Source organism: Taudactylus pleione, unplaced genomic scaffold (genome assembly GCF_031769625.1).
Source record: "Taudactylus pleione unplaced genomic scaffold, aTauple2 ptg001065l, whole genome shotgun sequence".
In the NCBI taxonomy this organism is placed as follows: Eukaryota; Metazoa; Chordata; class Amphibia; order Anura; family Myobatrachidae; genus Taudactylus; species Taudactylus pleione.
Window position 1 is genome coordinate 269,071 of NW_028285466.1, and position 19,557 is coordinate 288,627.

The 19,557-nt window shown below is 46.9% G+C and overlaps 1 protein-coding gene across 1 annotated transcript in view; it reads left to right on the forward strand.

The window, feature by feature from the left end:
* LOC148453895 (attractin-like protein 1) overlaps positions 1–19,557 on the forward strand; it is a 482,434-nt gene that overhangs the window by 250,890 nt on the left and 211,987 nt on the right. Inside the window, exon 4 of the mRNA XM_088461549.1 lies at positions 4,951–5,058. Within this exon, the coding sequence (XP_088317675.1) occupies positions 4,951–5,058 (108 nt within the window). The remainder of the gene's footprint in view (positions 1–4,950; positions 5,059–19,557) is intronic.

Consider the following 19,557-nt stretch of genomic DNA (forward strand, 5'->3'; position numbering starts at 1 on the left):
GGAGTGTATTGTGTATTGTGGGTGTGTGCCTATAGGAGTGTATTGTGGGTGTGTGCCCATAGGAGTGTATTGTGGCTGTGTGCCCATAGGAGTGTATTGTGGGTCTGTGCCCATAGGAGTGTATTGTGGGTGTGTGCCCATAGGAGTGTATTGTGGCTGTGTGCCCATAGGAGTGTATTGTGGCTGTGTGCCCAAAGGAGTGTATTGTGGGTGTGTGCCCATAGGATTGTATTGTGGGTGTGTGCCCATAGGAGTGTATTGTGGGTGTGTGCCCATAGGAGTGTATTGTGGGTGTGTGCCCATAGGAGTGTATTGTGGATGTGTGCCCATAGGAGTGTATTGTGGATGTGTGCCCATAGGAGTGTATTGTGGGTGTGTGCCCATAGGAGTGTATTGTGGGTGTGTGCCCATAGGAGTGTATTGTGGGTGTGTGCCCATAGGAGTGTATTGTGGGTGTGTGCCCATAGGAGTGTATTGTGGGTGTGTGCCCATAGGAGTGTATTGTGGGTCTGTGCCCATAGGATTGTATTGTGGGTCTGTGCCCATAGAAGTGTATTGGGGTCCTGCACGTTGTGGTAGCTCTACCTGACCCCCACACAGTCAGATGTGACAATCTGACCGCCCCTGTGTGATCTGCCGGCAGCCAGGCTCTGCGTGACCGTAATGTATGTATGTAATGTATGTATGTAATGTATGGTATGTAATGTATGGTATGTAATGTATGTAATTATGTATGGTATGTAATGTATATATGTTATGTATGTATGTAATATATGTAATGTATGTATGCAATTATGTATGTAATGTATGGTATGTAATGTATGTATGTATGTAGTTATGTATGTAATGTATGGTATGGAATGTATGTATGTAATGTATGGTATGTAATTATGTATGTATGTATTGTATGTATATATGTAATGTATGGCATGTATGTAATTTATGTATGTAATGTATGTACGTAATATATTTATGTATGTCATTTATGTAATGTATGGTATGTATGTAATTTATGTAATGTATGAATGTAATGTATGTACTTAATTTATTTATGTATGTATATATGTAATGTATGGTATGTATGTAATGTATATATGTAATGTATGGTATGTATGTAATGTATTTATGTATGTATGTATGTATATATGTAATGTATGTATGTAATGTATTTATGTATGTAATGTATGTATATATGTAATGTATGTATGTATATATGTTATGTATGTAATGCATTTATGTATGTATGTAATGTATGGTATGTATGTAATGTATTTATGTATGTAATGTATTTATGTATGTAATGTATGGTATGTATGTATGTATGTCTCACATGATACATTTTGTATGGGTTACATGTACTGGGAAGGGCATATTGTGAGATTGGCATCAGAATTCCTTGTACCTTAATAAAATATAAATATCTGATTTATGATCTGTAATACAGGGGTCCGGGTCTGTAATACAGGGGTCCGGGTCTGTAATTCAGGGGTCCGGGTCTGTAATACAGGGGTCCGGGTCTGTAATTCAGGGGTCCGGGTCTGTAATACAGGGGCCCGGGTCTGTCCTGGGACACAGGGAATAGATCTCATTGGTAAATTAGTGAAAACACAACTTGTATCATACAGAAGTGATAGACAGCTGCCGTATCAGGGGCACTATACAGCCATCTACACCTCATTGTCAGGAGATAATCTGCAATACACAGATACGTGTAACCAATGGGGGTCTCCAGGCAGCAAGTCCCTCCGCTCCGGTGAGCAATTACTGGCAGGATGTGCGCAGCTTACCGTATCCAGAGCTGATATATGTGCGCTGTGTTTTTCTGAGGCTCTAGTGGGCCTAATACATCATGTAATGTGATATACAAGTCATCATGATGCGAAGGAGAGAACCAGCATCGCCTACCAATCAGGCACTTGCTTTCATTACCCAGATAGCGCTAGGTATACATAAGCGCATTGCTGATTGGTTGCTGTGGCTCAGTGATAATGGAGGTACACAGATATAGGTAAGTGTGGGATAATAGGACGTATGTCTCCCATCACCAGGTCACTTATTACATTAGGTCACCTGTCAGCCCGGAGAACTGTCACATCATAAACAGTACTTTATGCATCTTTTTGTCACCTTGTTACTATTATCTATTATTATTGTTGTTGTATTATATAGTTTTCCGAAGTGCCGTACAGGTAAATTACAATAAAACACATATAATATAGCCAAACGGTACCAGGAGAAGCAATAAGAGACAACTGTGACAGATAATAACAATAGCAGCGCTCCGATAGGGCGCTCTGAGAGATAATAACAAGAGCAGCGCTGTGATAGGGCGTTCTGAGAGATAATAACAATAGCAGCGCTCCGATAGGGCGCTCTGAGAGATAATAACAATAGCAGCGCTCCGATAGGGCGCTCTGAGAGATAATAACAATAGCAGCGCTCTGATAGGGCGCTCTGAGAGATAATAACAATAGCAGCGCTCCGATAGGGCATTCTGATAGATAATAACAATAGCAGCGCTCTGATAGGGCGCTCTGATAGATAATAACAATAGCAGCGCTCCGATAGGGCGCTCTGAGAGATAATAACAATAGCAGCGCTCTGATAGGGCGCTCTGAGAGATAATAACAATAGCAGCGCTCTGATAGGGCGCTCTGAGAGATAATAACAATAGCAGCGCTCTGATAGGGCGCTCTGAGAGATAATAACAATAGCAGCGCTCCGATAGGGCGCTCTGAGAGATAATAACAATAGCAGCGCTCTGATAGGGCGCTCTGAGAGATAATAACAATAGCAGCGCTCCGATAGGGCGTTCTGAGAGATAATAACAATAGCAGCGCTCTGATAGGGCGCTCTGAGAGATAATAACAATAGCAGCGCTCCGATAGGGCGCTCTGAGAGATAATAACAATAGCAGCGCTCTGATAGGGCGCTCTGAGAGATAATAACAATAGCAGCGCTCTGATAGGGCGCTCTGAGAGATAATAACAATAGCAGCGCTCCGATAGGGCGTTCTGAGAGATAATAACAATAGCAGCGCTCCGATAGGGCGCTCTGAGAGATAATAACAATAGCAGCGCTCTGATAGGGCGCTCTGAGAGATAATAACAATAGCAGCGCTCTGATAGGGCGCTCTGAGAGATAATAACAATAGCAGCGCTCCGATAGGGCGTTCTGAGAGATAATATCAATAGCAGCGCTCTGATAGGGCGCTCTGAGAGATAATAACAATAGCAGCGCTCTGATAGGGCGCTCTGAGAGATAATAACAATAGCAGCGCTCTGAGAGATAATAACTATAGCAGCTCTCTGATAGGGCGCTCTGAGAGATAATAACTATAGCAGCGCTCCGATAGGGCGCTCTGAGTGATAATAACAATAGCAGCGCTCTGATAGGGCGCTCTGAGAGATAATAACAATAGCAGCGCTCTGATAGGGCGCTCTGAGAGATAATAACAATAGCAGCGCTCCGATAGGGCGCTCTGAGAGATAATAACAATAGCAGCGCTCCGATAGGGCGTTCTGAGAGATAATAACAATAGCAGCGCTCTGATAGGGCGTTCTGAGAGATAATAACAAGAGCAGCGCTGTGATAGGGCGTTCTGAGAGATAATAACAATAGCAGCGCTCCGATTGGGCGCTCTGAGAGATAATAACAATAGCAGCGCTCTGATAGGGCGTTCTGAGAGATAATTACAATAGCAGCGCTCCGATAGGGCGCTCTGAGAGATAATAACAAGAGCAGCGCTCTGATAGGGCGCTCTGAGAGATAATAACAATAGCAGCGCTCCGATAGGGCGCTCTGAGAGATAATAACAATAGCAGCGCTCCGATAGGGCGCTCTGAGAGGTAATAACAATAGCAGCGCTCTGATAGGGCGCTCTGAGAGATAATAACAATAGCAGCGCTCCGATAGGGCGTTCTGAGAGATAATAACAATAGCAGCGCTCCGATAGGGCGCTCTGAGAGATAATAACAATAGCAGCGCTCTGATAGGGCAGATAGACATGAACAGAGCAGCTTTGTGAGTGAGAGACAGGAGAGTGAGGGTCCTGCCCGTCAGAGCTTACAGTCTAGGGGAGTGGGGTGACACTGGGCGGTGAGCTAGGAAGAGACTATCCCCAACATATATATATATAACAGAGTTACTCTCCATTATATACACTATAATGTATTACCACACATCCCACATCACAAAATAATGGTATTAACCAGCGACCGATGAGAATAAGGAAGATTAGGGCAGAGGGACCACCCACTGGCATTAAATCTGCATTTTTAGCGCATGCTGAGTGTATATAATCTGCTGGGAGATAGAAATCGTTGTGCGGAGGGGAGGGGGCTTACACGTGAACCTGCGCTCAGGGCTTTATTCAGCAGCGCACCTAGCTTCCCGATGGTCGCAAATCTGCGCATGTACAGTATGATTCCCGTGTGATTGTCAGTCTGCTGCTATTTGGGGGGCGGGAGGGGCGGAGACGGCCTCCGTGTCGCCGCCATTGTGGGTAGGGAAGAGACCAGGATCTTCCAGATTTCCTGGCCTCTTTCCCTCATCTATGATGGCCGGCCTGCGTGACTCCATGGTCACTCAGCCGGCCAGGGATCACGCAGATCCGATGCGTCCATGGATGCAGGTATGATCATTAATGCATGACGCCTCCTGCTGCATTAACATAATTGCAAGGACGGAATTACACGGCTGCTTGTGTGCGCTACTGAGTCATCCCCTCAGTGCGCTATTTTCACGCTGCTTGTTCCATTTCTGTGTGTGTGACGCATAATCTAAGGATCCCAAAACCCTGTTACATGTGTTCAGCCACAAATGAAACATAACTTGTATTATTTATTCGTCCGAGTAAGGGACTATCCCAAATAACGAGGAGGGTCGGAAGCCTGTAGACAGCGTCAGCGATTGAGACATTTATAGTAATGACAACTTTTTTCTCCACAGCAACTGATGCGAGAGCGGCAGCAGATGGCGAGCCGGCCCTTCGCCTCCGTAGATGTGACGCTGGAGGTAGGAGCTGAGCAGACGGAGTTGGCGCGGGGACCAGCGGAGGTAAGGCGCCTCAGACCTCTCACTTCTCCTCTTTCTTTGCTGAATCCTGAATCTCAGTCACATAATTATCGGTTTCCCAAAGTTTTGCTGCTGAGAATAGTAATCGGGCGCCAGTACAGTAAATGTGTGTTTGCAGCCACTTGTGGGCTGCGCCTAAATTCATGAGAATTCATTAGCAACCAGTGACATCACAGAGGCATGAGGCACGGAATGCCTCGCACTTCTGTGATGTCACAAGGTATTGGTGGTATGTGTAACATTGACCCAGTGACCTACTGAGTGTGTGCACCTGGAGCCTCCTTACTAGCATAAACCCATATAAATGACACGGGTGTTCTGCGCTGCGGGGGGAGAGTGGGAGCCGCGTGTCATTGCATTCCTTGTATTTGGGAGATTGGGAAAGTAAGTGATGTTTTCATTTGTGGCTAATGGCCGTGCTATTGACTATTGAGCCGTCCTAATGGAGGAGAAGGGCTGAAGATTGCAGTACACAGTGTTACAGGGGTGCAGCAGCCCATGAAATGGTTTCCTTACCTGTCACTTACAGAGAGGGAGAGACACGGGGAGATCAGACAGGGTATTGTGCCCCCTGCCTCCCTCCTTCCTTCTGCTCCTTACTGTACAGCAAAGCCTCCAACCTCATATCGTCATTCCCCCGAGACACCGTGTACTACAATCCCCAACATCCACCGCATGTCCCCACCCGGCTGCACATCGTGTTCTCACATATAAATTCCCCGTTTAATAAATAGTCACTTATACAGCTGGGAGGATACAAACTCATAGTGGAAAGCTAATTCACTATATAGAATAGTAACAGGGCAGGAATACAGGATGACCTCTGTAAGCACGTGTCTGCAGTACACTGTGTATACAGTATATATAATTGTTTTATTTATATAGCATTCTATCTCCAGTAGGACTCAAGGCGCTTTTTTTTTGGATATTAGGGAGCACGGACGGTGTAGTGGTTAGCATTACTGCTCTCAGCACTGAGGTTCCATTCCCGGTTATGGCCTATCTGGGCAGCACAGACGGGGTAATGGTTATTATTACTGCCTCACAGCACTGAGGTCGTGGGTTCAATTACTACGGCCCTAACTGTGTGGAGTTTGTATATTCTCCCTGTGCTTGCGTGGGTTTCCTCCGGGTACTCCGGTTTCCTCCCACACTCCAAAAAATATACTGGTAGGTTATTTGTCTCCCAACAAACATTAACCCTTGTGTGTAAACATGTGTGTGATCATGTGTTAGGGAATATAGAGTGTAGTCTCCACTGATGTGAATGGACAAATATCCCAGGGCTATCAGCCTTGGCCTGGGGCGCCCTCTAGGGGGGACCCTTGTATTGGGGGGTCCCCAGCGATCCCCGGCCCGGGCTTCCCCGGCTGTGGCATTACTCCATCCCCCTCGCTAGGAACAGTCTGGTGCTGGTTCTGGAATTTACAGGGGAACCCTAAGCATTTTGTTCCCCTGTATTTCCAGAACCAGGACCGGCTCAGAGCCCATTGCTGGTTGTGCTTAATAAGGGGATCCCTACATCGTTTGTCCCCTGTATTTAGCACAACCAGTACTGGGTCTCCAAAGCCTGGTGCTGGTTGTTCTTTTGGGGAGGGGGCCAAACCGTTTTTTTTCCTAATTTTACACTGGTTTTAATTTTTTTAACCCCGACAGTGCGTCTGTGTTTATTCGTTCGAGTTAGTGAAAACCGAAAGGTAATTAGAAATGAATAATACGAATGACAATGAATGATTACACCATCGAACAACACGAATGACAGGAACTCGGCAGCCTAGTAATCAGTAACCTGTTAGAAAAATGAGACACATGAATCCAGACGATGTCAGAGATTGATCTGGGATGACATAGAACTCAGCACCTTAGTAAATTTACCCCTTACAGTCTGTAGTGTCTTATAGCCTGTGGCGTGTACAGTCCCTGCCATGCACAGCATTATACCCGTGGTTATTATAAAGGCACTCCATCCAATATACTAATGGACTATTCATAAAACAATAAATAGAGTGGACAGATTTTGTTTTTTTTATTTCTTTTCAAAACTGAACGAACAAATCGGATTTCAGCAGCGTCCAGTAATATGGAGTGACTGGGGAATGTCCGTGCGGCTGTATATATAGCGGGGTTCTCCCTGTAGGAGTATGATAATATTGGGGTCTAGCACACATAACAGGGTGTTAGAAACGCTGATATTCCCTAATGATGCGCGTTTTATACTGTGACTGGTCCCTAGGATGCAGGGACGTGCAGATGAATGAGGTCATTGTTCTTATGAGGGGGACGGGGGTACTGGGAACTCAGATGCCACAGACAAACCCTGAGCCGCATTCCTTAGCGCCATCCGTCTTTCTGAGTTTATTGTTTATCACGATGTGCGACGCGTCAGTAAACACCAGTAACAGTTGTTTACTGTATGAGGTGAACTCTGCGCCAAATCCAGGTCTGCGAAATCTCATCCACATCAAAGCCGGGGGCCCCTGCAAGCAATTCTCATTCATCACCATGCCGTTACTGGCGTTGGTGGATTATTTATATATATAAATGTCCAGACATATAGCTGACTGCCCGCTTACTATTCATGTAGGGTTTTCCCTGGGAAGGGTCTTTATCGGGGGCATTTTTTATTTACATTCAACAAAACTTTGTGATTCGTTGAAGACAGAGAACTGAGCGATTCTTGCGTGTACCCATCGGTCGCTGTAGGATGTTCCTCTAATGGGGCAGATCGCTGTCCCGGGCGCAGACCTTGTCGGGAATTCATTGAAAGTCTTATCAGCTTTCTGGGGAAAAAAAATGAAACCAGTAATAATAGCGGTGAGTAGTAGTAGGAACTAAGGGCCTGATTCAGAGGCGCTCGCTCTGAATCAGGGCGGATTTAAAAAAAAAAAAAATCCACCTCCAGGCCACTCGCATAGCTGTGGGTGCGAGTGGCCTGGCGATGGTCACGCTTGCGACGATAATAGAGCAGGAAGTTCACTACTGACATCACAAATTATGTCAGTAGGGCCGCCCACAAACAGCTGGCGTTCCTTCGGGAACGTCTCCGTTTGTCCAGCCACCCCCCCTCCCCGCCTACTAAACGGGGCGAGCTGTCGATCAACATTGACAGCCGCCCCATTTTGTAGCGAGCCTCGGAGTGAGTGAAGTTCTCACTCACTCCGGGGCTCGTGCATTGCGTACGCCGCGCGTGCGCACTGGCTGACCATCAACTTGCTTGCGAGCGCTATGTGCTCGCGAGCGGGTCTGAACCAGGCCCTCATATTTGTTACCTTGTTGGTAGATAAAATAATGGTAAAAGTTATAATATTCTACATGACGTTATGGGGCGAGGTGGCCGCCATGTCCCTTTCCTCCAGCCACGAGGTGGTAGCCATGTCTCTTTCCTCCAGCCACGAGGTGGCCGCCACGTCACCTTCCTCCAGCCACGAGGTGGTAGCCATGTTCCTTTCCTCCAGCCACGAGGTGGCCGCCTCGTCACCTTCCTCCAGCCACGAGGTGGTAGCCATGTCCCTTTCCTCCAGCCACGAGGTGGCCGCCATGTCCCTTTCCTCCAGCTGCGAGGTGGTAGCCATGTCACTTTCCTCCAGCTGCGAGGTGGTAGCCATGTCACTTTCCTCCAGCCGCGAGGTGTCCGCCAGGTCCCTTTCCTCCAGCCGCGAGGTGGTCACCTTGTCCCTTTCCTCCAGCCGCGAGGTGTCCGCCAGGTCCCTTTCCTCCAGCCGCGAGGTGGTCACCATGTCCCTTTCCTCCAGCCGCGAGGTGGCCGCCATGTCCCTTTCCTCCAGCTGCGAGGTGGCCGCCATGTCACTTTCCTCCAGCCGCGAGGTGGCCGCCATGTCCCTTTCCTCCAGCCGCGAGGTTCCCTGTAAGCGGATGGACAGCTCAATCCCACTGCATCCCCCAGCTCGTGTGACAACAACTCGTTATAATGATTTCTGTGTATATAATATATATATAATTAGTGTCACCGGCAGGATTCCAAGCTGCACAGAGCGCTGCCCACTCACTGTGACATGTACGATAGCCGCGCACTCCAATTAATGTCATGATGGTCTCAGCACTGACCAGCTATAACCACTGATGGATGCAGAGGCCATAATTACACTAATTGGAGCTCTGTGCTGGGGAATATATGTGATTTATACTGTTACATGGTGACGTGCAGTAATCAGAGATCTGTAATACAGCAGGAAAGCATCTAGAACATGGAAATGGCGGTCGCTGCACTCTGGGCCTGGTACGGAGATGGGCGCTAATGCTGCCGCTGCGTCTTTGTATTCAGCTGACGTGCGAAAATATGCAAATGTCGCAGACACCCAGGAACGTACCGAGACGCCCCCTCGCGGCTGTGCAGATCCAAGCAACTGCAATACAAAGATGTAGAATCAGTCGCAGGAACTGAGACGATGGAGCCATTTTTCTTGCGTACGGGGTAGCAGATGCAAGATGTGACGCGCCCCCCGAAATGGTTGTGACAAGCCTGCGTTCCTTGCCGCCACTGCCCGTTACCTCCCCCAAATGCGTCATGACTGTCAATCATTGTAAATAGTATATAGTTGCTGCAAGAGACTGCGGTAATGTATCTTGACGCATGCGTGGTTAACCAATAATCACTCAACTCCGCAAATATTGGCATAGCGTCCATCGCTGAATCAGGCCCTCTGCGTTTTTCTGTTTCTACGCACACTCGATGTACAGTGTAAAACGCCTTTTTGCGTTCTGGCTCAGAGGTCGTCCAGCGCATACTCAGGTGCTATCTGCTCTCCGCTCTCGGAAGATGCCCCCAGGATGGTCCTCTCATTATTAATATTTTCTTTTTATAATGGATTTTACCAGGAGAGAGATCGTGAGATATAAATCTCCTTTTTCTGGATCCAGGGATTGCATTAGGATAGAAATGTTCGGTGTCTCGTATGGTTCATTCTGTACAAACCTTTACGATGTGACTGAAATGAGGAGTAAAGTGAGAGCTGTGTAACGACGCTTCCTTCCTGTATCATGGTCCCGTCTGTAGGGTCCCTGTAGCTGCGTCCTCATAGATAATCTGTCAGCGCAGATCTGGGGGCGCCCAGAGTATATTCTGTCCCCCCAGCAGCTACTACACCGGCGAATGTAGAAGGGACCTGTGCTGTGCGTAACAATGGCCAATCCTGGGGCAAACGCCTTACACAGTACACGGGGGTATTAGAGAGAGGGGTAATTCAGCTGGGAACTTGTTGGTCTTTATTCTACCCTGGGTGGGCTGACATAGGGATCAGGAGGGCAATTGATTATTACAGATTAATGACAGACGGAGGTCACTTATTCATTATTAGCAATGGTTAGTGCATAAAGAACATTACTGTATATGTAATATATAGGTATATACTGTATATGTAATATATAGGTATATACTGTATATGTAATATATAGGTATATACTGTATATGTAATATATAGGGATATACTGTATATGTAATATATAGGAATATACTGTATATGTAATATATAGGGATATACTGTATATAAGCTGTAGACATGTTTTAGTCTGTTTTCCACGTGCTCCCCACAAGTTGCAGTTTCTCCAGTAAAATCTATTTTAGTTGTGACGTAGATCGGAAGAAACAGGTCAGTCCGCGTTCTAAAGGTTTCAGCGCAATTGTGGAAAAAAAATTATCTATTCATTAGCTTTAAATACGCTTGTCAGGCAATAACTGATTGGTGTGAATGAGCCCCTACACGTTTAACAATGTGACTAAAATGTAGGCGCACAGAAGACGCTATGGTTAGAGGTGCTCGGCTGTGCCCGTCTCTACATCACACCCAGAGGAGGGGACAGTTTAGTACCCCAAGGCCGCAGAGAGTGATGGCTGCCCGGGTTGGTAGATTGCCATTGTTGTATAGTCTAACCAGTCTAATGTATCCGAAAGTTTAGCGGACACTTGAGGCTCATTCAGGGGCCCATTAATTAATGATCACGTTTGCAATGCGATCTGAGCGTGATATTAGTGCCCAGAATGCGGTCATAGCGCTGGGATATAACAAAATGCACCCACAGGGAAAGGGACTCCAAAAGACGTCCGTCCCTGCGATGTGCCGGCAGGGAAGTGATTCCATCTACGGTCTCGTCACTCCTATGCCGGGACTCCTGCGCCGTCTACAGACCTATGGAGCCCTCTCCCAGCTGTAGCCCATAGGCTAGAGCGGGTGACGCCATCTTCAGATTTCCCACCGCAATAACTGATTTGTGCATGCGCATTAAGACCCATACGCATGCACAGTTGTGCGAACATCGCTCAGAGCGAACGAGCGGCTCTGAATCAGGCCCCGAGAACACAGAGTCATGCTCTATCTGTCTGCACTGAGAACAAAGAGTCACACTCCTTTTCTGTGTATTTGTCTGCGTAGGACGCCTTCTACCATTTGTACAGCGTAGCGTGATGTGTAGGATGGATGGTGCCTCCTCGTATCTATGACCACACATGTAATACAATACACTGCTGAAATGACGTGGTAGTTATGATCATGCGTGTCTGAGTGATTTGCGTACATGACATTGCGTCCTGCTTATACTGCCCTCCGGGAGCGTCAGTCCTGCACCATGAATGTAGCAGTCACTCCCCTCCTCTTATACAGGGGTCTCCGGTTCTCTGTATTACACGCTGTAATGTTATTTCTCTCTCCCCCCACACCTGGAAGCGATCTCCCTGTCCGGCCGCTCCATCATATGCTGAGGAAACGCTCAGGTTACAGATGTTTTATGTTTTGCTCACCCTGAGGATGAAATTACTTTTCTTCATTACAGCGGCTGCTCCTGATGTGACCGCGGCCGTCTCTCGCCGGCTGCCATGTCTCAGCGCCACATATTATCTTCCCGGACAATGATGGAATATGAAAAGCAGCGACGTATGTGCCATTGGCCCATGTCAGTCCATCTAATCACAGGGCCTCGGTTACGTCATGTTACAGGGGACCTCCAGCCTTTATCACCTAACTGGGAGCACAATTCAGATGTTATTCCAGGAGGTAGAAGCTATACTGAGGTTCTGCTCCAATTTCCAGGGTTCTGCGGCATCTCAGTGTTTGTTGCTGAGAAATCATTAAGGGCCCAATTCCGAGCTGCACGCCGTGCGCAAAACATCCCTAAAAACTACTACAGCGCATGTGTTACACAGAGCGTACATACAAAGGCGTTTTTCTGGGCGGTGACCGGGAGGTTGCTTAGCGCACGCACGTAGATGGTCTGTCTCATGGGCGTGTATTGGGCGGCGACCGGGAGGTGGCTTACTGCACACACGGAGATGGTCTGTCTTATGGGTGTGTTATGGGCGTGTTATGGGAAGTGACAGGGAGGTGGCTTAGTGCGCACATCCGGAGATGGTCTGTCTCACGGGCGTGTTATGGGCGGTGACAGAGAGGTGGCTTACTGCACACACAGAGATGGTCTGTCTCATGGGAGTGTTATGGGCGGTGACAGGGAACGTGGCTTAGTGCACACACGGAGATGGTCTGTCTCATGGGAGTGTTATGGGCGGTGACAGGGAACGTGGCTTAGTGCACACATGGAGATGGTCTGTCTTATGGGTGTGTAATGGGAGGTGACAGGGAACGTGGCTTAGTGCACACATGGAGATGGTCTGTCTTATGGGTGTGTAATGGGAGGTGACAGGGAACGTGGCTTAGTGCACACATGGAGATGGTCTGTCTTATGGGTGTGTAATGGGAGGTGACAGGGAACGTGGCTTAGTGCGCACACACGGAGATGGTCTGTCTTATGGGCATGTTATAGGAGGTGACGGAGGTGGCTTAGTGCGCACACACGGAGATGGTCTGTCTCATGGGCGTGTTATGGGAGGTGACAGGGAGGTGGCTTAGTGCGCACACACGGAGATGGTCTGTCTCATGGGCGTGTTATGGGAGGTGACAGGGAGGTGGCTTAGCGCACACACGGAGATGGTCTGTCTCATGGGCGTGTAATGGGAGGTGACAGGGAGGTGGCTTAGTGGGGAAAGAATTCGGAATGGAAAGGCGCTGTGGTTAAATGATGTGTAGTATTGTCAATCTACCTGCTGCTCTCTAAAAGTGGTGACTAGTCACTTTAATGGGTAACCCAAAAAAATAATAAAAGAGATATGAAAGCGTAATGAAATATGACAATTGAATAATGACAGATGATTTAATATTAATGAATGATAAGTGATATTAAATTGTATTAAAAATAGTACTGTGTCACAAAGAATAAATAAATACACAATATAAAATAAATGGACACTAATGGCATCAAATACAGCATATAAATAAATTAGGTACACATGAGATACTAAATGTACAAATATGTAGTTAATGTTGTAGTGAATAGTAACCACACTTCTGTCTGTGAGACAGAATGAAATGATAGTCTCGGATGGTACAGATAAAACCAGTAAGAGTACTCCTATTGAAGGTGTATTAGCGTTGGTATTGTGCACAATACAGGCTAACCTTTAAGTTGTAGCTCCCGGTTAGACTTCACTGGAGAACAGAGGGCAGTGTCCGGAATGCCTCTCTGTTTTAATTCTCACCGACCAATGGATAATCCGGCCTCCTACCAATGTAGGGGAATGAAGGTAAAGTGCGGTGGCAGGGAAAGTTCGATGCGGAGTGACCGCTATATAAAAATCTGAGGACCGGTCTCTGCCACGTCCTATAAGCGGCAGTACCTATTCGTGCCTTCTGCTGTCGGCTGTCGGGACTCCGTGTGCAGGAGAACCAGGGGGGTCAGTGCGCCCAGTGTCAGCTGATGAACGGCCGTGGTGGAAAAGGCCGTGCTGACACACTCCGACCTGGGAGGTGACAGGGAGGTGGCTTAGCGCACACACGGTGAAGGTGTGTTCCAGAAAACCGGCGCATCGGTTTCGTTTCTGGGCGTCCCGAAACCGGTGGCTGCATCCCTAGACTACCAGTGCAGAATTTCACCAAACATCCTGAGAAGCGCATTGATGGCGATGGCGATCCGATGCAGCTTCTTCGGACACAACAGCGGATCACAGAAGCATTTTACTGAAGATGCCTCTGCGGCCTTTCTATTATTCCGCACAGCTGCTGCGTACAAAGTCGCGCCGGCTGTACCTTTAGCGTTTGTCTTGGAATCAGCCCCGCAGACACTCCCCTAGGAGGCCATAGCCGGACGGAGACTCTACACCTGCCATAGGGTCTAAGGACGCACCGATTTACATTTCAGCGCCTACGGACGCTGATGATGGGCGTCTCAGTACTTGTACACAAGGACACCGATGGAGGCGCTGTATAGCAGCATGTGACAAGAGGGCGACCACCACTACACGCAGCCATTGCCGCGTCTTTGTCTACCTCTGAATCAGACCCAATAGTGAGAATTAAAGGTGCATTATGAGACCCGGGGTTTTTTTAGGAAGTAAATCCCGATCTGTACATATTTAAAAGGGCAATGTATTTACTAGCCAGGTTTTGCTAGCCAGGTTTTGCTAGCCAGGTTTTGCTAGTAAATGCATTGCCCTTTTAAATAAGGGGCATAAACCTGTACAGAGGTATCGGGATTCCCAACCTGACGTAAATAAACCCCCAGGTGGTAAATTACTATGCGGCGGCTTCTTGTCGTTTTTAAGCTGAAAATTTAAAACAGCAAAAACTATTCAAGGCACAAACGTTATGTTAGTACATATACCCCGATGTTACTGTTCAGCTAGGCAACTACTTGATCTACAGCTGCTACAGAACTACAAATACCAGCATGCCTGGAACACTGGTACGTATGGTTCTGAAACATCTGCCAGGTCATCGGTGGGTTCCTCTGCAGAACAGAATAATAGGGGGATGATATTCGTCTGCTGAGACCCTTTATCCTGCGATCCTGGCAGCCTGATCAGGGGGGGACACAGCTTATTATAGAAGATTGATGACACTTATTGGGTGCCTGATCAGGGGGGGACACAGCTTATTATAGAAGATTGATGACACTTATTGGCAGCCTGATCAGGGGGGGACACAGCTTATTATAGAAGATTGATGACACTTATTGGCTGCCTGATCAGGGGGGGACACAGCTTATTATAGAAGATTGATTACACTTATTGGCAGCCTGATCAGGGGGGGACACAGCTTATTATAGAAGATTGGTGACACTTATTGGCAGCCTGATCAGGGGGGGACACAGCTTATTATAGAAGATTGATGACACTTATTGGCAGCCTGATCAGGGGGGGACACAGCTTATTATAGAAGATTGATTACACTTATTGGCAGCCTGATCAGGGGGGGACACAGCTTATTATAGAAGATTGATGACACTTATTGGCTGCCTGATCAGGGGGGGACACAGCTTATTATAGAAGATTGATGACACTTATTGGCAGCCTGATCAGGGGGGACACAGCTTATTATAGAAGATTGATTACACTTATTGGCAGCCTGATCAGGGGGGGACACAGCTTATTATAGAAGATTGATTACACTTATTGGCAGCCTGATCAGGGGGGGACACAGCTTATTATAGAAGATTGATGACACTTATTGGCTGCCTGATCAGGGGGGGACACAGCTTATTATAGAAGATTGATTACACTTATTGGCAGCCTGATCAGGGGGGGACACAGCTTATTATAGAAGATTGATTACACTTATTGGCAGCCTGATCAGGGGGGGACACAGCTTATTATAGATGATTGATGACACTTATTGGCAGCCTGATCAGGGGGGGGACACAGCTTATTATAGAAGATTGATTACACTTATTGGCAGCCTGATCAGGGGGGGACACAGCTTATTATAGAAGATTGATTACACTTATTGGCAGCCTGATCAGGGGGGGACACAGCTTATTATAGAAGATTGATGACACTTATTGGCAGCCTGATCAGGGGGGGACACAGCTTATTATAGAAGATTGATGACACTTATTGGCAGCCTGATCAGGGGGGGACACAGCTTATTATAGAAGATTGATGACACTTATTGGCAGCCTGATCAGGGGGGGACACAGCTTATTATAGAAGATTGATTACACTTATTGGCAGCCTGATCAGGGGGGGACACAGCTTATTATAGAAGATTGATGACACTTATTGGCAGCCTGATCAGGGGGGGACACAGCTTATTATAGAAGATTGATGACACTTATTGGCTGCCTGATCAGGGGGGGGACACAGCTTATTATAGAAGATTGATGACACTTATTGGCAGCCTGATCAGGGGGGGACACAGCTTATTATAGAAGATTGATGACACTTATTGGCTGCCTGATCAGGGGGGGACACAGCTTATTATAGAAGATTGATGACACTTATTGGCAGCCTGATCAGGGGGGGACACAGCTTATTATAGAAGATTGATGACACTTATTGGCAGCCTGATCAGGGGGGGACACAGCTTATTATAGAAGATTGATGACACTTATTGGCAGCCTGATCAGGGGGGGACACAGCTTATTATAGAAGATTGATTACACTTATTGGCAGCCTGATCAGGGGGGGACACAGCTTATTATAGAAGATTGATGACACTTATTGGCAGCCTGATCAGGGGGGGGACACAGCTTATTATAGAAGATTGATGACACTTATTGGCAGCCTGATCAGGGGGGGACACAGCTTATTATAGAAGATTGATGACACTTATTGGCTGCCTGATCAGGGGGGGACACGGCTTATTATAGAAGATTGATTACACTTATTGGCAGCCTGATCAGGGGGGACACAGCTTATTATAGAAGATTGATGACACTTATTGGCTGCCTGATCAGGGGGGGACACAGCTTATTATAGAAGATTGATGACACTTATTGGCTGCCTGATCAGGGGGGGACACAGCTTATTACAGAAGATTGATGACACTTATTGGCAGCCTGATCAGGGGGGGACACAGCTTATTATAGAAGATTGATGACACTTATTGGCTGCCTGATCAGGGGGGGACACAGCTTATTATAGAAGATTGATTACACTTATTGGCAGCCTGATCAGGGGGACACAGCTTATTATAGAAGATTGATGACACTTATTGGCTGCCTGATCAGGGGGGGACACGGCTTATTATAGAAGATTGATGACACTTATTGGCTGCCTGATCAGGGGGGGACACAGCTTATTATAGAAGATTGATGACACTTATTGGCTGCCTGATCAGGGGGGGACACAGCTTATTATATAAGATTGATGACACTTATTGGCTGCCTGATCAGGGGGGACACAGCTTATTATAGAAGATTGATGACACTTATTGGCAGCCTGATCAGGGGGGGACACAGCTTATTATAGAAGATTGATGACACTTATTGGCAGCCTGATCAGGGGGGACACAGCTTATTATAGAAGATTGATGACACTTATTGGCAGCCTGATCAGGGGGGACACAGCTTATTATAGAAGATTGATAACACTTATTGGCAGCCTGATCAGGGGGGGACACAGCTTATTATAGAAGATTGATTACACTTATTGGCAGCCTGATCAGGGGGGGACACAGCTTATTATAGAAGATTGATGACACTTATTGGCAGCCTGATCAGGGGGGGACACAGCTTATTATAGAAGATTGATGACACTTATTGGCAGCCTGATCAGGGGGGGACACAGCTTATTATAGAAGATTGATGACACTTATTGGCTGCCTGATCAGGGGGGGACACAGCTTATTATAGAAGATTGATGACACTTATTGGCAGCCTGATCAGGGGGGACACAGCTTATTATAGAAGATTGATAACACTTATTGGCAGCCTGATCAGGGGGGGACACAGCTTATTATAGAAGATTGATGACACTTATTGGCAGCCTGATCAGGGGGGGACACAGCTTATTATAGAAGATTGATGACACTTATTGGCAGCCTGATCAGGGGGGGACACAGCTTATTATAGAAGATTGATGACACTTATTGGCAGCCTGATCAGGGGGGGACACAGCTTATTATAGAAGATTGATGACACTTATTGGCAGCCTGATCAGGGGGGGACACAGCTTATTATAGAAGATTGATGACACTTATTGGCAGCCTGATCAGGGGGGGACACAGCTTATTATAGATGATTGATGACACTTATTGGCTGCCTGATCAGGGGGGACACAGCTTATTATAGAAGATTGATGACACTTATTGGCTGCCTGATCAGGGGGGGACACAGCTTATTATAGAAGATTGATGACACTTATTGGCAGCCTGATCAGGGGGGGACACAGCTTATTATAGAAGATTGATGACACTTATTGGCTACCTGATCAGGGGGGGACACAGCTTATTATAGAAGATTGATGACACTTATTGGGTGCCTGATCAGGGGGGACACAGCTTATTATAGATGATTGATGACACTTATTGGCTGCCTGATCAGGGGGGGACACAGCTTATTATAGAAGATTGATGACACTTATTGGCAGCCTGATCAGGGGGGGACACAGCTTATTATAGAAGATTGATGACACTTATTGGCAGCCTGATCAGGGGGGGACACAGCTTATTATAGAAGATTGATTACACTTATTGGCAGCCTGATCAGGGGGGGACACAGCTTATTATAGAAGATTGATGACACTTATTGGCAGCCTGATCAGGGGGGGACACAGCTTATTATAGAAGATTGATGACACTTATTGGCTGCCTGATCAGGGGGGGACACAGCTTATTATAGAAGATTGATGACACTTATTGGGTGCCTGATCAGGGGGGACACAGCTTATTATAGATGATTGATGACACTTATTGGCTGCCTGATCAGGGGGGGACACAGCTTATTATAGAAGATTGATGACACTTATTGGCAGCCTGATCAGGGGGGGACACAGCTTATTATAGAAGATTGATGACACTTATTGGCAGCCTGATCAGGGGGGGACACAGCTTATTATAGATGATTGATTACACTTATTGGGTGCCTGATCAGGGGGGGACACAGCTTATTATAGAAGATTGATGACACTTATTGGGTGCCTGATCAGGGGGGGACACGGCTTATTATAGAAGATTGATGACACTTATTGGGTGCCTGATCAGGGGGGGACACAGCTTATTATAGAAGATTGATGACACTTATTGGCTGCCTGATCAGGGGGGGACACAGCTTATTATAGAAGATTGATGACACTTATTGGCTGCCTGATCAGGGGGGGACACAGCTTATTATAGAAGATTGATGACACTTATTGGCAGCCTGATCAGGGGGGGACACAGCTTATTATAGAGGATTGATGACACTTATTGGCAGCCTGATCAGGGGGGGACACAGCTTATTATAGAAGATTGATGACACTTATTGGCAGCCTGATCAGGGGGGGACACAGCTTATTATAGAAGATTGATGACACTTATTGGGTGCCTGATCAGGGGGGGACACAGCTTATTATAGAAGATTGATGACACTTATTGGGTGCCTGATCAGGGGGGGACACGGCTTATTATAGAAGATTGATGACACTTATTGGGTGCCTGATCAGGGGGGGACACGGCTTATTATAGAAGATTGATGACACTTATTGGGTGCCTGATCAGGGGGGGA